General features: G+C 41.8%; 1 protein-coding gene across 1 annotated transcript in view; it reads right to left on the bottom strand.

Moving 5' to 3' along the window:
- LOC126154162 (uncharacterized) overlaps positions 1 to 17,935 on the bottom strand; it is a 262,805-nt gene that overhangs the window by 106,540 nt on the left and 138,330 nt on the right. Inside the window, exon 3 of the mRNA XM_049916119.1 lies at positions 9,797 to 9,969. Within this exon, the coding sequence (XP_049772076.1) occupies positions 9,797 to 9,969 (173 nt within the window). The remainder of the gene's footprint in view (positions 1 to 9,796; positions 9,970 to 17,935) is intronic.

Below are 17,935 nucleotides of genomic sequence, written 5' to 3'. Positions count from 1 at the left end.
TTCCTTCAAGACACTGTCCTTTCCGTTCAACTGCTCTTCCAAGTCCTTTGCTGTCTCTGACAGAATTACAATGTCATCGGCGAACCTTAAAGTTTTTATTTCTTCTCCATGGATTTTAATACCTACTCCGAATTTTTCTTTTGTTTCCTTTACTGCTTGCTCAATATACAGATTGAACAACACCGGGGAGAGGCTACAACCCTGTCTCACTCCCTTCCCAACCACTGCTTCCCTTTCGTGTCCCTCGACTCTTATAACTGCCATCTGGTTTCTGTACAAATTGTAAGTAGCCTTTCGCTCCCTGTATTTTACCCTGCCACTTTCAGAATTTGAAAGAGAGTATTCCAGTCAACATTGTCAAAAGCTTTTTCTAAGTCTACAAATGCTAGAAATGTAGGTTTGCCTTTCCTTAATCTAGCTTCTAAGATAAGTCGTAGGGTCAGTAATGCCTCACGTGTTCCCATATTTCTACGGAATCCAAACTGATTTTCCCCAGGTCAGCTTCTACCAGTTTTTCCATTCGCGTTAGTATTTTGCAGCCGTGACTTATTAAAATAATAGTTCGGTAATTTTCACATCTGTCAACGCCTGCTTTCTTTGGAATTGGAATTATTATATTCTTCTTGAAGTCAGAGGGTATTTCGCCTGTCTCATACATCTTGCTCACCAGATGGTAGGGTGTTGTCAGGACTGGCTCTTCCAAGGCTGTCAGTATTTCTAATGGAATGTTGACTAGTCCCGGGGCCTTGTTTCGAATTAGGTCTTTCAGTGCTCTGTCAAACTCTTCACGCAGTATCATATTTCCCATTTCATCTTCATCTACATCCTCTTCCCTTTCTATAACATTTCCTTCAACTATATCGCCCTTGTATAGTCCCTCTATATGCTCCTTCCACCTTTCTGCTTTCCCTTCTTAACTTAGAACTGGGTTTCCATCTGAGCTCTTGATATTCATACAAGTGGCTCTCTGTTCTCCAAAGGTCTCTTTAATTTTCCTGTAGGCAGTATCTATCTTAACCCTAGTAAGATGAGCATCTACATCCTTACATTTGTCCTCTTGCCATGTCTGCTTAGCCATTTTGCACTTCCTGTCGATCTCATTTTTGAGACGTTTGTATTCCTTTTTGTCTGCTTCGTTTACCTGCTTCATTTACAACATTTTTATATTTTCTCCTTTCCGGCTGCATATTATCAAGAAATAATTGACCGTTTATTTATCGTACTACAGCTGTTTGTGTATCAAGGTCCGATTGGTCGCGAAATGATAATCCGATGAAGCTTTGCACAGATATATTGGGAGGCGTCTGTTGTATTCCCATAGATCGCATCACATCTCTCTTTTCAGTCCTGACGCCCAATGAGCACATAAAGATGCCTAGAAAGCAGTACCTCCGGCCAAGTATGAGGGCCTGCTGAGAGATTTTTCCAGATTTCATGCATTTCCATCTTTATGACAAGTAGCGGTTGCACACGGTAGGGGTAGTGAAGATGCTCCTGCAGCGTCTCCGATGGGAAGTGTTTCATCACCAACCTTACAGCTCGGACTCGGCTCTTCCTGACTGTCATTTCTGCTCAAGTGAACCGCTGGCTGTGAAAAGAATATTTTATCAAAGACAACTAGCAGCAAATTAGCGTAGAGAATTAGCGGAGAGCACAGGTAGATGCCTTCTATGACGAGAGTACTGCAAAGTTGGTAAAATGCTACGACAGTGTCTAAGTCGTAGCGGCGACTTTGTAGAGAGCAGCTGGAAGGTGTAGCTAACTGGTGCAAACAAAACAGTTTCGCTTTTCACTGTCGTTACCATTTCGCGACCTAATGGAACTTGATAAGCCAAATATCCCTCGTATATCATTCACTGGGCACTGAAACTTGAAAAAAGTACGTCACGTTTGTAAGTAGGCTGTTTAGGTGTATATATTGGTAACGCCACGTAGCGCTCTGTATGAAAATCACTGGCTGTGCTGTGTGCAGTCTGTGGCTAGTTTGCATTGTTATCTGCCATTGTAGTGTTGGGCAGCTGGATGTTAACAGCGCGTAGCGTTGTGCAGTTGGAGGTGAGCCGCCAGCAGTGGTGAATGTGGGGAGAGAAATGGCGGAGTTTTGTGAACGGATGATCTGGACGTGTGTCCGTCAGAGACAGTACATTTGTAAGACTGGATGTCATGAACTGCTATATATATTATGACTTTTGAACACTATTAAGGTAAATACATTGTTTGTTCTCTATCAAAATCTTTCATTTGCTAACTATGCCTATCAGTAGTTAGTGCCTCCAGTAGTTTCATTCTTTTATTTAGCTGGCAGTAGTGGCGCTCGCTGCATTGCAGTAGTCCGAGTAACGAAGATTTTTGTGAGGTAAGTGATTCATGAAAGGTATAGGTTAATGTTAGTCAGGCCCATTCTTTTGTAGGGATTACTGAAAGTCAGATTGAGTTGCGCATAAAATATTGTGTGTCAGTTTAAGCACAGTCATTTATAATTTTTCTAAGGGGACGTTTCACGTTTTATGCGTATTAGCTACAACACAGATATAAAACATGCACTAAAATGAACAGCAAATAGTAAACCCATAAAATCGACGGTAAATTACCGTAATTGTGAAATCTGGAATACAGGTAGTAATTAAAACAATTTTAAAAGTAAATCTATACAGATTACTTTAAAATTTAAACGTGTGAAATACACTCACCTCACAACATCAAAAGGAAATAATAGCTTACAGAGAAGTACTTAGAGAAAACTACATTGTCAGCTGATATGAGTGGCTGGCGTCATGGATTTAGGATCGACACACAGTATCGTACAAATGAATAACAGTGTATGGTATCCCATTTTCGTTATCTTGTGTACTGTGACATTATCTGTGCCCTCACTAATTAAAAATTTACCTGTCTTTCATTATGTAAAATGCGTCTCAGGTCTTTCCTCATGTAAGCCTCGATTATTTGTCGACTGTGGTAGGCAGGTTTTAAATTGACCGCACTTTTAATCTGTCCTTTTTGTGCTATTGCTGCTAGCTATTAATTGGCATATTACTTTTTGACAGTATAGACCGTAAGGCTTCGATGCTTTCCCTGTTGACCAGTAACGAGAGGTTGTAAATAGGAGTGGCACATGTGTATGTTGTTTTAACTGATGACTATGGCTCGTTGTTCCATGTTGCCACTTGTATTTCCCCACTAATTTTGAAACTTTTTTGCCACTCATTTAAAATTAAACTTTCATTGCGCTTTACGGTTTATATAATAATTTTACATCGCATCTTCCACTCAGTTTTACAGCAGCTCTACACCGACCTGTTCAATACTCTCTTTTACTACGCATAATGCATTTTTAACTTATTTCGTGTATTTTTATGTATTTTTTTAGGTTTTTGTTCTTTCTAAATGTAAACCACTAATTCAAATTGCGAACGGCCGGGCTAGTTGCCTCGCGTTCTTCTCTACGTCAACAGATGGCAGCACTTTTGCCAATCTGGTTTACCAATTTGCTTCCTCGTTCGCATCCGCTACTCACTGTTCTGTGCTCATAGGTTACACACCGCGCCTAGTAGACGTCCACTGCGGCGCTCAGGGCCCACAGCACAGTGTAAGTGTCTTGGTGTTATTTGTATATATCCCTACCCAGGCAGTCGCCCGTAGTGCTGTCTGGTGTCAATTTCGCATTGACATAGGTTTCACAGCACCTAGCCCGACCGGCGGTTTCGAAATATTTTTTAAAAGTTTTTAAAACTTTTCTGTGAAATGTTTTGTTTTTGTATGTATTGCGGCGTGTGTAAATTATCTCTCGTCGTTTGTTATTTCCAGTACGACACCTGAAGATGGACTTACAAGAGCCCGAAACCGGACGAGTAATAATAAAAGAAATTTACAACTGTAGCGGTATTTTCAACCTCTGTTATCTTGTGTTTATAAATATAACTATTAAGAGGAAAAATTGGACAGATGCAGGGTCTGCTGTACTGCAGAAGGTGGGGTTCTAGCTCGCTCCACTGTGTGCTCGCCTGGTTGTTGACAGCGCTCTGCGGGGCTCTCGCTCTGACCACACAGGCAGCCAGCAGGCAGCGAGTGCACTCGTGGTGTTCACTGGCAGCTGCAAATGTCAAGTGGAATGGAATGCGTTTATAAAATGTCAAAAGTATTTAAATATACAACCAGTGAAAGCTCACTGTGGTCTGTTAACTGTTTATAATGGACCTTCCGTTTAACATAAATCTGTTATTCATCGTAGTTGGTTCAAAATGGTTCAAATGGCTCTGAGCACTATGAGACTTAACTTCTGACGTCATCAGTCGCCTATAACTTAGAACTAATTAAACCTAACTAACCTAAGGACATTACACACATCCATGCCCGAGGCAGGATTCGAACCTGCGACCGTAGCGGTCGCTCGGCTCCAGACTGTAGTGCCTAGAACCGCACGGCCACTCGGCCGGCGTAGATGTCACAGTGTTTTTCTTAATAGCAATGTTAAGGAAATGTCATGCACTAATACCTGATTGTATAATATCATCTCTCGACTGATCTCTAATCGTATTACTGGTGTGAAAAGACTCTTTTTATTCAGCTTATATATTCTCCGCTGATAGTGCTGCCACAAGCCGTTCGTGAATGGCTACTGCTCGTTGTTGTTCAACATAGGTGGTAATCACAGTAACTCGACTCTCTATTTTTACATTTTTGTGTCTTCTAGACTCAGTCATACAGCATCAGTAACACAAAATGCCTTATTTTTAGACTTTTAAATAAAGGTGTATGTATTTCTGTGACCAAAATGCTTGCGTATGCCCTTTTAAATTTTATTTAAGTACTGAACGTCCTCCCCAGGAGGACTACTTCAGAAGCGTAGCTATAACTATGTGCTGCTGTAGAAGAAAACTGAAGATTAGGTAGGTAGTTCAGGTAACTAACGAGGAGGTACTGAACAGAGTTGGGGAGAAAAGAAATTTGTGGCACAACCTGACTAGAAGAAGGAATCGGTTGATGGGACACATTCTGAGACATGAAGGGATCACCAATTTAGTATTGGTAGTTTGGCAGGTATAAATTGTAGAGGGAGACCAAGAGATGAATACAGTAAGCAGATCCGGAAGGATGTGAGTTACAGTACTTTTTCGGAAAAGAAGAGGCTTGCACAGCGTAGAGTAGCATGGAGAGCTGCACCAAACCAGCCTTTGGACTGTAGATCACATCGATAAGAAGATGATGTTTCATTTGTGGGGCGCTCATTTGCGCCGTCATCAGCGCCGGTACAAAGTCCCAATTTTTACTCAGTCCCAATTTTTACACAGTCCCAATTTTTACACAGTCCTCAGGCACAGAAAATCCCCAACCCGGCCGGAAATCGAACCAGAGATTCCGTGGTACAGAGGCATTAACACTAGCGACTAGACTACGAGATGCGGACACAACAACAATAAGGATGTAAATAATCTTGCTTCTGGGTCTAGGCATTCAGTCGTGCAGCCTCTCTATCTGAGTCTTCAACCGGAGAGAGTGACGAGCTTTTGAGTTTGAGGGAAACCGCCACAAATCCTTGGTGATCATCTGCTGACTGACTGCCCGCTGGCTAACTCGGAAAGTTTCGGCACGGGGCTCACTATATCTATGAGTGTGTGTAATTGCCTGACTGTAACGTACAACGGGAGGAGAGTGTGAATATTGCGCTTTCAGTTCTATTGTTCTAGGTTGGTGCTCACTTACACGTCACAGAAACACATCTATGTTGTATTTGAACTCTACTGCTTAGGAAGATCTATCTTTTTCGTTTTATAATGTTACTTCCGCCATTAGACAAGGATCTGCTCTATTCAAAACGTTGTTGATTTATCATTAATTGTTTATGAGTTTATTGATGATACTGTGTTCGTGTGAAAATACTTTAGGGGAGTACGTATGACAGAATTGGTCAAAAAGCGACATTTTGGGATTATTATCTCTTATTAATATTTAATCTCCCCTGAATAATTCGATGCATTATTTGTCGAAAAATTCCAATTGGAAGTGTAGTTTTTATCATTTCAATGTTGATAGTGAATGCTTAAAATTATCCAGTCGTTCTGCACTGACTTGCTTAAGTATCTCTATCTCTTGAACTATTCAATCTAGAAAGCTGTGGTTTTCAGCTATTTATTCCTTGAAATCATGTAAATGTTCGTGTTAAGATGTTGGATGCACTGTGTAAACAGAAATGGCGGTATAGCGCATGCATTTTGTTTATCTACTTTGTGGTTCTCGTGTTTCATAAGTTTTGAACTGAAAACATAATGGTTTGGTGTGTTATTATATGCTCTTATACCTCTTTTCAACATGACGGAAAGAAAGGGTTGTCTTAAGAGGCGACGTTTCCATGGAAATCAGCATATCACAAAATCTGAATCCAGTGTTTATCCTGTAATAGATTTTTCACAGACCTGTGATAAGGACACGCCTACTAGTGCTTCGAAGAGGAGACTTGGAGACCATAGGATTTATTTATTGGCAAAGATCAAAATAGTTTAGGTTTTGTTGTTTTAGATTTTAGTGTGTTAGGGCAAGTTTTGCAAGATGATATGTCATGTAAGGTTTGTGGTGGGCAAATTACCATCTCTGAGGACTCATCTGCAAGGACTGGACTGGCTAACAAACTTGATATTCAGTGCGAAGTTTGCAGGCTCTCGACATCATTTTGGACTTCTGAAAAGTGCAAGAATGACTTTTTTGAGAGCAATGTTAGATTCCTGTATGGAATGAGGTGCATTGGGGAAGGATTGACTGCATCTGAAGTGTTATGTGCTACGCTGAACTTGCCAAACCTACCAACCAGGTCATGTAAGTACACAGAAGTAATTAGTGAATGTGTCAAATCTGTTCCTGTTGCTTCTGTGAAAGCTGCTGCTAAAGAAGCAGTAGAATTAAATAACACACAGACTTATCTGTGGCAGGTGATGGTACATGGCAGAAGAGAGGTCACACATCAAAAAATGCAGTTGCAACTTTCACTAGTGTTGACACAGGTAAAGTTTTAAACATTGAAATGCTAACTAAATACTGTCATCAGTTTAAATCAGTTGATGGAACAAGTGGAAGCCATAAAACAAATTGTGCTAACAAGGAAACCTCCCCATCGCACCCCCCTCAGATTTAATTCTAAGTTGGCACAGTGGATAGACCTTGAAAAACTGAACACAGATCAATCGAGAAAACAGGAAGAAGTTGTGTGGAACTATCAAAAAATAAGCAAAATATACAAACTTAGTAGTCCATGTGCAACATAAGCAAAATCAAGGAGAGGGTGAGTTCAGGAGCGCCGTGGTCCTGTGGTTAGCGTGAGCAAATTCGGTACGAAAAGTCCTTGGTTCAAGTCTTCCCTCGAGTGGAAATTTTAATTTTTTGTTTTCAGTGTATGTCACAAACTCTTATGTTTTCATCACTTTTGGGAGTGATTATCACATCCACAAGAAAACCTAAATCGGGAAAGGTAGAAGAATCGTTTTACCCATTCGCCAAGTGTACAAGTTAGGTGGGTCCACAACATATTCCTGTCATGTGACGCACATGCCGTGACCAGTGTCGTATAGAATATATCAGACGTGTTTTCCTGTGGAGGAATCGGTTGACCGATGACCTTGCGATCAAATGTTTTCGGTCCCCATTGAAGAGGCACGTCCTTTCGTCGACTAATCGCACGGTTTTGCGGTGCGGTCGCAAAACACAGACACTAAACTTATTACAGTGAACAGAGACGTCAATGAACGAACGGACAGATCATAACTTTACGAAAATAAAGAAAGTAAACTTATCATTCGAGGGAAGACTTGAACCAAGGACCTCTCATTCAACAGCTGCTCACGCTAACCACGAGACCACGGCGCACCTACGCTTACATTGTCCTTGATGTTGCCTATCTTGCGCATGGACTACTCAGTTTGTATATTTTGCTTATTTTTTCATAGTTCCACTCAACTTCTTCCTGTTTACTCGATTGATCTGTGTTCAGTTTTTCAAGGCCTATCCACTTTGCCAACTTATAACTAAATCTGAGGGGGGTGCGATGGGGAGGTTCCCTTGTAAGAATTATGAGGGAACTAGTGGGGGTATGGAGGCTACTGCATTTGTTTCTATGTTCAGACGTTCACAACAGGAGAGAGGTGTGTGTAACACTGAATACTTGGGGGATGGTGATTCAAAAGCTTACAAATCAGTAGTGGAAAGCCAACCTTATGGTAATAAACAGATTGTTAAGCTTGAATGTGTGGGTCACGTTCCAAAACGGATGGGAACACGTCTCCGAAAATTGAAGCAGACAAAAGGAAAAGAGAAGTTTTCAGATGGGAAGGCTCTAAATGGTAAAGGAAGACTTACAGTTCATTGATGAACTCGAGCATTATTATGGAATGGTAATAAGAAACAATACACATGACTACACATACTACTGATGATACATCTATACATGGTCTTTGTCCACCTGGTGCTGATTCATGGTGCAAGAACCGCAAAGCTCAGGCAGCGGGTAGCGAGGAACAATTTTGGGCACAAAAATAGCATACCATCTGCAGTGATGGAAGCTATTAAACCAATATATAGAGAATTAGCTCATCTTGACCTTCTTTCCAAACGTCTCCATGGCCGAACACAAATCCCGAATGAGTCTTTCAATAATGTAATTTGGACCCTCATACCAAAAAATGTCTTTGTAGGAAGGAAAACTCTATGCTTGGGTGTTTGTGATGCTGTGATAACGTTTAATGATGGTATAAAGGAAAGAATTGTGGTAGTAGAGGAACTTGGTATCAGTCCAGGTGCCAACACACTGCAAGCCTTTCAGCGAATGGATCGACTTAGGCTCATGAAAGCCCAGCGTACAGCAGAGGAAATGACTACAGAAGCAAGAGGCAGGAAAAGAAGGAAGCTTCTAGGTTTGCAGGATAGTCGAGCACAGGATCCAGATAATGCTGATTATGGGCCTGCCTGTTTCTAGAAGCTGGCATGCCTCCATGTGTAAGTTAATATCAAATAAAATGTTTGAACTTTACTTGCCGGAAATGAGATTTTTAAAATTATTTGACCCATTATCTCAGGAACTATTACAGATACATATCTCTAATTTTACACTATGTTACCACTTAGTATACTGCAACTACTGAACCTCCCAAAACATCTCTACCTCTAACGGGTTTTTACTTAAGGAAGAAACCGTGGTCTTTTAAAACAAAATATTGAACCAAATTTTAAAAAAATAATAACTAGTTAATTACTTCTCTGTACATTTTGATTCTGGTTCAGTAATCGGAAACGGAGCGATACTATACATCCCAAAAATTTCAGATCTCTATCTGTCACAGGTTCTGAGACAACGGGTCATCAATATTGCAAATTTAACACTGTGGGTATAGGACGTACGTGCTGCCCTTAAGTTCTTAATGAATGCTTGTATAAAATTAGCTCAAGCCAGTACAGCCCCAATCTAAAGCCCCCTACAATGAAAAAAATGTTGCAAATGGCTCTGAGCACTATGGGACTCAACATCTTAGGTCATAAGTCCTCTAGAACTTAGAACTAGTTAAACCTAACTATCCTAAGGACATCACACACACCCATGCCCGCGGCAGGATTCGAACCTGTGACCGTAGCAGTCCCGCGGTTCCGGACTGCAGCGCCAGAACCGCTAGACCACCGCGGCCGGCCCTACAATGAAATTCTGTACTACAACATTCAGCTATGTTTACAGGTGGGTCTGTGAGTCGTTTCCTCCCCAGAACCGTCCAGCCTCCGAGGAGAAACAGGAGCGATACGTAACTGGACAGCGGGCTGCGACCATCTTGAGGAGGTCGCGCTGCCAGGCGACGACGGCGGTCTCGGAGCGCCGCGTGAGGAAGATGAGCCAGGCGTCCCTCCAGCAGGTGGCGGCGCCGTCGCCCGTGCCCGGCAGCAGCCCGCCGCTCGCCACGCCCAGGGCGCGCAGCTGCAGCTCCTCGCACAGCCGCGCCCCTGCACAGTCCACGCTCTAAGCCTCTCAGTGTCCAAACGGCGTAGCCAGCACAATACTGAAACACATCTCAGTATGTACACTTTGACAAAATTTCTCAATTAATTGTGAATCATACCACTGACTCATAGTAGTTTCACTGATAAGTTTGAAAAAATCTGCACGAAATTACCAGTGTCACCTTGGTAAACACGTGCCTTCACGGGGAAGACATATCACAAAGGAAAGGGGTTCAGAAACAAATTTAGACTCCGCATAAAGGGTGCTCGGAAAATCCAGTTACAAACTTCTAGGACCTCTAGAGGGGAGTGAGTAAGTAATGTTTTGAACAGTAATCCATATCCGGAAACGTACCGTTCCCTGCTATAGCCGTTTGAAAATATGTTTGCTAGGTAGGTACGCAACAGGGTAGTCATAGTGGCGGGTGGATTCGTCGGATCGTCTGATCTCATTTGACGCCTAGTGACTGGTTCGAGCCTCATTCAGGTGTCTGCAAGTCTTAGTATAACATGGTTGAGTACTCGTTTGCAGAATACGCAGACATGATCCTTCTGAACGGCTAAACTCACTGTAATGGAAGAGCTGCTCGTCACCTTTATCAAGATGTTCTCCAGAGCGTTTGGCTCTAGCACATACCCTCTTCGCCACAATTACGTAACGGCTTCGAGAAAGCGTACCTTCACCGTCAGCAGACGTGACCGCGATGCTCCAAGGAGACATCCGAATTGCAAGAGATAATACTGCACCACGTTCAATAACGCCCATCGAAGAGCACACGAGCAATTTCTTCGGCTAATAATGAGTGGAATTGTAAAACAAGTGATGTGATTGCCAAGCCTAACCAATTACTTCTAAAAGTGGTTGCATTTCAAGTGGTTGTAGCACGAAAACGGTACGTTTCCGGACATAGGTTCCAAATTAGAATATTATCTACTCATTCCCCTCTAAAAGTGGTCGCGTGACCAACACGTTTTCAAGTGGTTGTAGCACGAAAGTGGTACGTTTCCGGATATAGGATCCAATTCAGAATATTATATACTCATTCTCCACTATAAGTCGTAGAAGCTTGTACCGGGTATTTGCAGTCACCCTATAAAGACAAGATATAAAAAGCATCTGTTACGAAAGAAAGGAGTGACTGAACATAATTATATATTTACTGATTACTAACCATACCATAAAAAATTTGGAAGACCCTGTAATTTTGCATAGAGAAGGCATAGGGCTCAAGTTGGATCTTCCGGTAGAACTTGAGTTCTTTACACATCTGGAACTCAGGGACGGAAATTTACTCAATGACCAACTGCAGCTTCCCGACAGACAAAATATGGCTGGAAGCCTATACTATGCATGAAATCTCCATACGCTTCCTGGTATCCTTTGAGAGTTGCTCACATGCATTATTTGTGCAGTCGTGTCCGACCCCCGTTTTATATTTTGTAAAGACATTTATTTTACGCACTTTTGTTACTGTACGTTTTTCACTATACGTTGACCCATTTACTTATCTCTTTCATAGTCACGTACGTTTATAATAGAATGTTCACGCATTAACTTTCTTGCTGTACGCACGATAATGTACTTGTGGTCTTACAAGGCTTTATTTCTAAGTTACTAAATTTTAGTTTATAATAGCGTCCCTTCCCCCGGCCCCATCCCAAAAGGAAATTCCCCTTATTGGCCGTTTATGCCGCAAGCGTACTTCTAACACGGCTCACGCACCACTTGCCTTGTTTTCTGGTGCGAACGTTCCCCTTTTTCCGTCCGTCGGCGTTCACCTCATAACATGGCCTGATATTTGATTTCAATGGTTTCATTTCGAGATTTTAACTATTGTTACTTAACAAGCCCAGATAATAAGGGCCACCATAATTAATAATGTATAGAACGAGTACGCTGACGGCATATTTTCATTAGAAAAATGTCACATCGCTTCATTACTTGCTCTTTTTTTCAATTTGAAATTTTAGCAAGCACTAATTTTTATGCCGACCGTTGTGGCCGAGCGGTTCTAGGCGCTGCAGTCTGGAACCGCGCGACCGCTACGGTCGCAGGTTCGAATCCTACCTCGACCATGGAAGTCTGTGATGTCCTTAGGTTAGTTAGGTTAACGTTGTTCTAATTTCTACTAATTTCTAGGGGACTGATGACCTCAGATGTTAACTCCCATAGTGCTCAGAGCCATTTGAACCATTTGAACTAATTTTTATTCTTTTCGTTATGTTTTATGATATATCTCATTTTAAGCCCTTTTGTGATTTTCTAGTCTCGGCATGATGCGTAATTTTGACGTGTGTTTCTGTGTTCGTAGATATTGCTGTTGTATTGTCCTTAGATTACATCTCTCTCTGAAGAATACGGGTTTACGTCCGTCGAATCCGTGTTTAAAGGTTGAATAAAAAACCTTTTGTGACAACTGGTTGGCTGCTTTGCGTTCATTTACTGATCTCTAACCGTTGCTACTGTGCATACTTATACAAAATACATTTATCTAAATTTGCAGCCCCTTATGTATCAGTCAGTTTCATGACACTGATAAAATGTGAAACTTCCTTGTATGTGACCATCAGCTGTTTATTTTTATGCTCTGTGCTACCGGTTTCGAACCGAAGATCATTATCAAGCCGAAGCAAAGTGTAATCAGCTTTTCACTACTATAATTGAAGTCAACAATGGGTAGAAGAACAGAGTCTGTTATAGCAAATATATGGATATGCAGGAGACGCTCACAAGACGACCATACATATCAAACTTATTTCTTTCATAAAATGCAACTTCGAGCACCTGCTGAATCTGTTCTAAGCGTTTCACTCGTAGACCCACTTGATACTGAGATTAGCATCGATCAGTGTAGTAGAATTTGTTACGGTAGATACAGTAGCTACATTATCTGCGTCAGTCTCTTGCAAATTCGGGATGTTCTGTGACCTCTTCGCAGCAGTCCATTATACGGTCAGCCAGAAATTGATCTATCATTGACCTAAACAACCTCCATGATGTCATCCATATAGATCTAAAAGAAACATTCACGAATGTCTATATGGTCCCTCAATAAGTAAGAACAAACCAAAGATGACTGAAAGCACTTCTACCACAATCGACTGTGTGCATAAACTGTTTTCATCATGTTACACATTCACTAATTATCCTACAAGTGCGCTCTCAGCAGAAGTACTTTACATTATTTCAGTGGCTAACATTTTCGAGATAATTCATGAAACAATATTATCTGCTATGTTCATCCTTCAGAAGCATCATTTCACAGCACATAATCAGTAAACAACAAACAGGAACAAAATTCAAAATTCGTGACACTTTGTTTTTCGTCTATGGGCGGCGTGAAAGTTTGCATACCACGACTCCCATATTGACTTTGGACTTCCTAATATAGTAAGTGGTCTTGTGCATTACACATACCGTCAATAGTGAACCTACAGATTAGTTGAACACTAAACAACCTCTAAAAACTGATCCTTCAAAGACTCTCGGTATATATTCATACCCTTACTCACTAGTTCGCTGCTGTCTAATGCTTGCGACTTACAAAGATGTTGTTGTGGTTGTGGTCTTCAGTCCAGAGACTGGTTTGATGCAGCTCTCCATGCTAATCTATCCTGTGCAAGCTCCTTCATCTCCCAGTACCTACTGCAACCTACATCCTTCTGAATCTGCTTAGTGTATTCATCTCTTGGTCTCCCTCTACGATTTTTACCATCCACGCTGCCCTCCAATGCTAAATTTGTGATCCCTTGATGCATCAGGACATGTCACACCAACCGATCCCTTCTTCTAGTGAAGTTGTGCCACAAACTTCTCTTCTCCACAATCCTTTTCAATACCTCCTCATTAGTTACGTGAACTACCCACCTAATCTTCAAAATTCTTCTGTAGCACCACATTTCGAAAGCTTCTATTCCCTTCTTGTCCAAACTATTTATTGTTCATGTTTCACTTCCATACATGGCTACACTCCATACAAATACTTTCAGAAACGACTTCCTGACATTTAAATCTATACTCGATGTTAACAAAATTTCTCTTCTTCAGAAACGCTTTCCTTGCCATTGCCAGTCTACATTTTATATCCTCTCTACTTCGACCATCATCACTTATTTTTCTCCCCAAATAGCAAAACTCCTTTACTACTTTAAGTGTCTCAATTCCTAACCTAATTCCATCAGCAACACCAGACTTAATTCGACTACGGTCCATTATCCTCGTTTTGCTTTTGTTGAAGTTCATCTTATATCCTCCTTTCAAGACACTGTCCATTCCGTTCAACTGCTCTTCCAAGCCCTTTGCTGTCTCTGACAGAACTACAATTTATTTCTTCTCCATGGATTTTAATACCTACTCCAAATTTTTCTTTTATTTCCTTTACTGCTTGCTCAATATACAGATTGAATAACATTGGGGAGAGGCTACAACCCTGTCTCACTCCCTTCCCAACCACTCCTTCCCTTTCTTGCCCCTCGACTCTTATAACTGCCATCTGGTCTGTACCAATAGTAAATAACCTTTCGCTCCCTGTATTTTACCCATGCCACCTTTAGAATTTGAAATAGAGTATTCCAGTCAACATTGTCAAAAGCTTTCTCTAAGTCTACAAATGCAAGAGACGTAGGTTTGCCTTTCCTTGATCTTTCTTCTAAGATAAGTCGTAAGGTCAGTATTGCCTCACGTGTTCCAACATTTCTACAGAATCCAAACTGATGTTCCCCGAGGTCGGCTTCTACCAGTTTTTCCTTTCGTCTGTAAATAATTCGAATTAGTATTTTGCAGCTGTGACTTATTAAACTGATAGTTCGGTAAATTTCACATGTGTCAACACCTGCTTTCTTTGGGATTGGAATTATTATATTCTTCTTGAAGTTTGAGGCTATTTCGCCTGTCTCGTACATCTTGCTCACCAGATGGTAGACTTTTGTCAGGACTGGCTGTCCCAAGGCCGTCAGTAGTTCTAATGGAATGTTGTCTACTCCCGGAGCCTAGTTTCGACTCAGGTCACTCAGTGCTCTGTGAAACTCTTCACGCAGTATCGTATCTCCCATTTCATCTTCTTCTACATCCTCTTCCATTTCCATAATATTGTCCTCAAGTACATCGCCCTTGAATAGACCCTCTATATACTCCTTCCACCTTTCTGCTTTCCGCTCTTTGCTTAGAACTGGGTATCCATCTGAGCTCTTGATATTCATACAAGTGGCTCTCATTTCTCCAAAGGTCTCTTTAATTTTCCTGTAGGCTGTATCTATCTTACCCCTAGTAAGATAAGCCTCTACGTCCTTACATTTGTCCTCTTGCCATCCCTGCTTAGCCATTTTGAACTTCCTGTCGATCTCATTTCTGAGACGTTTGTTTTCCATTTTGCCTGCATCATTTATTGCATGTATATATTTTCTCCTTTCATCAATTAAATTCAATATTTCTTCTGTTACCCAAGGATTTCTACTAGCCCTCGTCTTTTTACCTATTTCATCCTCTGCTGCCTTCACTATTTCATCCCTCAAAGCTACCCATCCTTCTTCTACTGTATTTATTTCCCCCATTCCTGTCAATTTTTCCCTTATGCTCTCCCTGAACCTCTGTACAACCTTTGGCTCTTTCAGTTTATCTAGGTCCCATCTCCTTAAATTCTCACCTTTTTTCTTCAATTTTAATCTACAGTTCATAACCATTAAATTGTGGTCAGAGTCACCCTCTGCCCCTGGAAATGTCCTACAATTTAAAATCTGGTTCCTAAATCTCTGTCTTACCATTATATAATCTATCTGATACCTTTTACAAAGATACAGATTGTATTCACTCCCATTAAAGAAACTATTGTGATTATACTAACACCAATAAAACTCTAATTTCATCGCGTCCGCCAAAAGTCAGCGTAGTGGCATAGCTACCAGAGCGCTATCTGTGTCTACCCTTTAATAGGGAATGCTCACAGCCAGAAGCTCAGTGTAGTACAAACATCTCAACTTACCACATTGGACGCGACGATTACCACCATCAACACACGGCCCATGTCTTTGTCACACTGATAGCAGCCTACCTGAGACCACAGAGGCAATTCGACGAACGAGACTTCTCAAAAATTTTTGACCAATTCCATCGGATTCTCCTGTGTGGAGATCTATGGGTGGAACTCTCGCCGTAACAGCCCAAGGTTTGAGCAACTACAGGGTGTTTCAAAAATGACCGCTATATTTGAAATGGCAATAAAAACTAAACGAGCAGCGATAGAAATACACCGTTTGTTGCAATATGCTTGGGACAACAGTACATTTTCAGGCAGACAAACTTTCGAAATTACAGTAGTTACAATTTTCAACAACAGATGGCGCTGCAGTCTGGGAAACTCTATAGTACGATATTTTCCACATATCCACCATGCGTAGCAATAATAAGGCGTAGTCTCTGAATGAAATTACCCGAAACCTTTGACAACGTGTCTGGCGGAATTGCTTCACATGCAGATGAGATGTACTGCTTCAGCTGTTCAATTGTTTCTGGATTCTGGCGGTACACCTAGTCTTTCAAGTGTCCCCACAGAAAGAAGTCACAGGGGTTCATGTCTGGCGAATAGGGAGGCCAATCAACGCCGCCTCCTGTATGTTTCGGATAGCCCAAAGCAATCACAAGATCATCGAAATATTCATTCAGGAAATTAAAGACGTCGGCCTTACGATGTGGCCGGGCACCATCTTGCATAAACCACGAGGTGTTCGCAGTGTCGTCTAAGGCAGTTTGTACCGCCACAAATTCACGAAGAATGTCCAGATAGCGTGATGCAGTAATCGTTTCTGATCTGAAAAATGGACCAATGATTCCTTTGGAAGAAATGGCGGCCCAGACCAGTAACTTTTGAGAATGCAGGGACGATGGGACTGCAACATGGGGCTTTTCGGTTCCCCATATGCGCCAGTTCTGTTTATTGACGAAGCCGTCCAGGTAAAAATAAGCTTCGTCAGTAAACCAAATGCTGCCCACATGCATATCGCCCTCATCAATCCTGTGCACTATATCGTTAGCGAATGTCTCTCGTGCAGCAATGGTAGCGGCGCTGAGGGGTTGCCGCGTTTGAATTTTGTATGGATAGAGGTGTAAACTCTGGCGCATGAGACGATACGTGGACGTTGGCGTCATGTGGACCGCAGCTGCAACACGGCGAACGGAAACCCGAGGCTGCTGTTGGATCACCTGCTGCACTAGCTGCGCGTTGCCCTCTGTGGTTGCTGTACGCGGCGCCCTACCTTTCCAGCACGTTCATCCGTCACGTTCCCAGTCCGTTGAAATTTTTCAAACAGATCCTTTATTGTATCGCTTTTCGGTCCTTTGGTTACATTAAACCTCCGTTGAAAACTTCGTCTTGTTGCAACAACACTGTGTTCTAGGCGGTGGAATTCCAACACCAGAAAAATCCTCTGTTCTAAGGAATAAACCATGTTGTATACAGCACACTTGCACGTTGTGAACAGCACACGCTTACAGCAGAAAGATGACATACAGAATGGCGCACCCACAGACTGCGTTGTCTTCTATATCGTTCACATCACTTGCAGCGCCATCTGTTGTTGAAAATTGTAACTACTGTAATTTCGAAAGTTTGTCCGCCTGAAAATGTACTGTTGTCCCAAGCATATTGCAACAAACGGTGTATTTCTATCGCTGCTCGTTTAGTTTTTATTGCCGTTTCAAATATACCGGTCATTTTTGAAACACCCTGTAAAAGTCCTTGAAGAACCCCTGGGGGCAATTACCTTCAACCCTGGTGATCTGACACAGGTTCGACATAACAGAACCCATCGCCCTGATGTTCTCGATGTGGCGAAGCTAAAGAACCTCCACCTCCAACTCACTACCATAGTGGACTTCACTTCGGGGTACCACCCAGTTATTGCTGCAATCAGGAATTCCCACATCTCTGGTCAGGAACTGGAATCGGTACGCTGAATGACTCAAAAACAATGTCCG

Source organism: Schistocerca cancellata, chromosome 2 (genome assembly GCF_023864275.1).
Source record: "Schistocerca cancellata isolate TAMUIC-IGC-003103 chromosome 2, iqSchCanc2.1, whole genome shotgun sequence".
NCBI lineage: Eukaryota > Metazoa > Arthropoda > Insecta > Orthoptera > Acrididae > Schistocerca > Schistocerca cancellata.
This window is presented reverse-complemented; position numbering and strand designations above follow the sequence as displayed.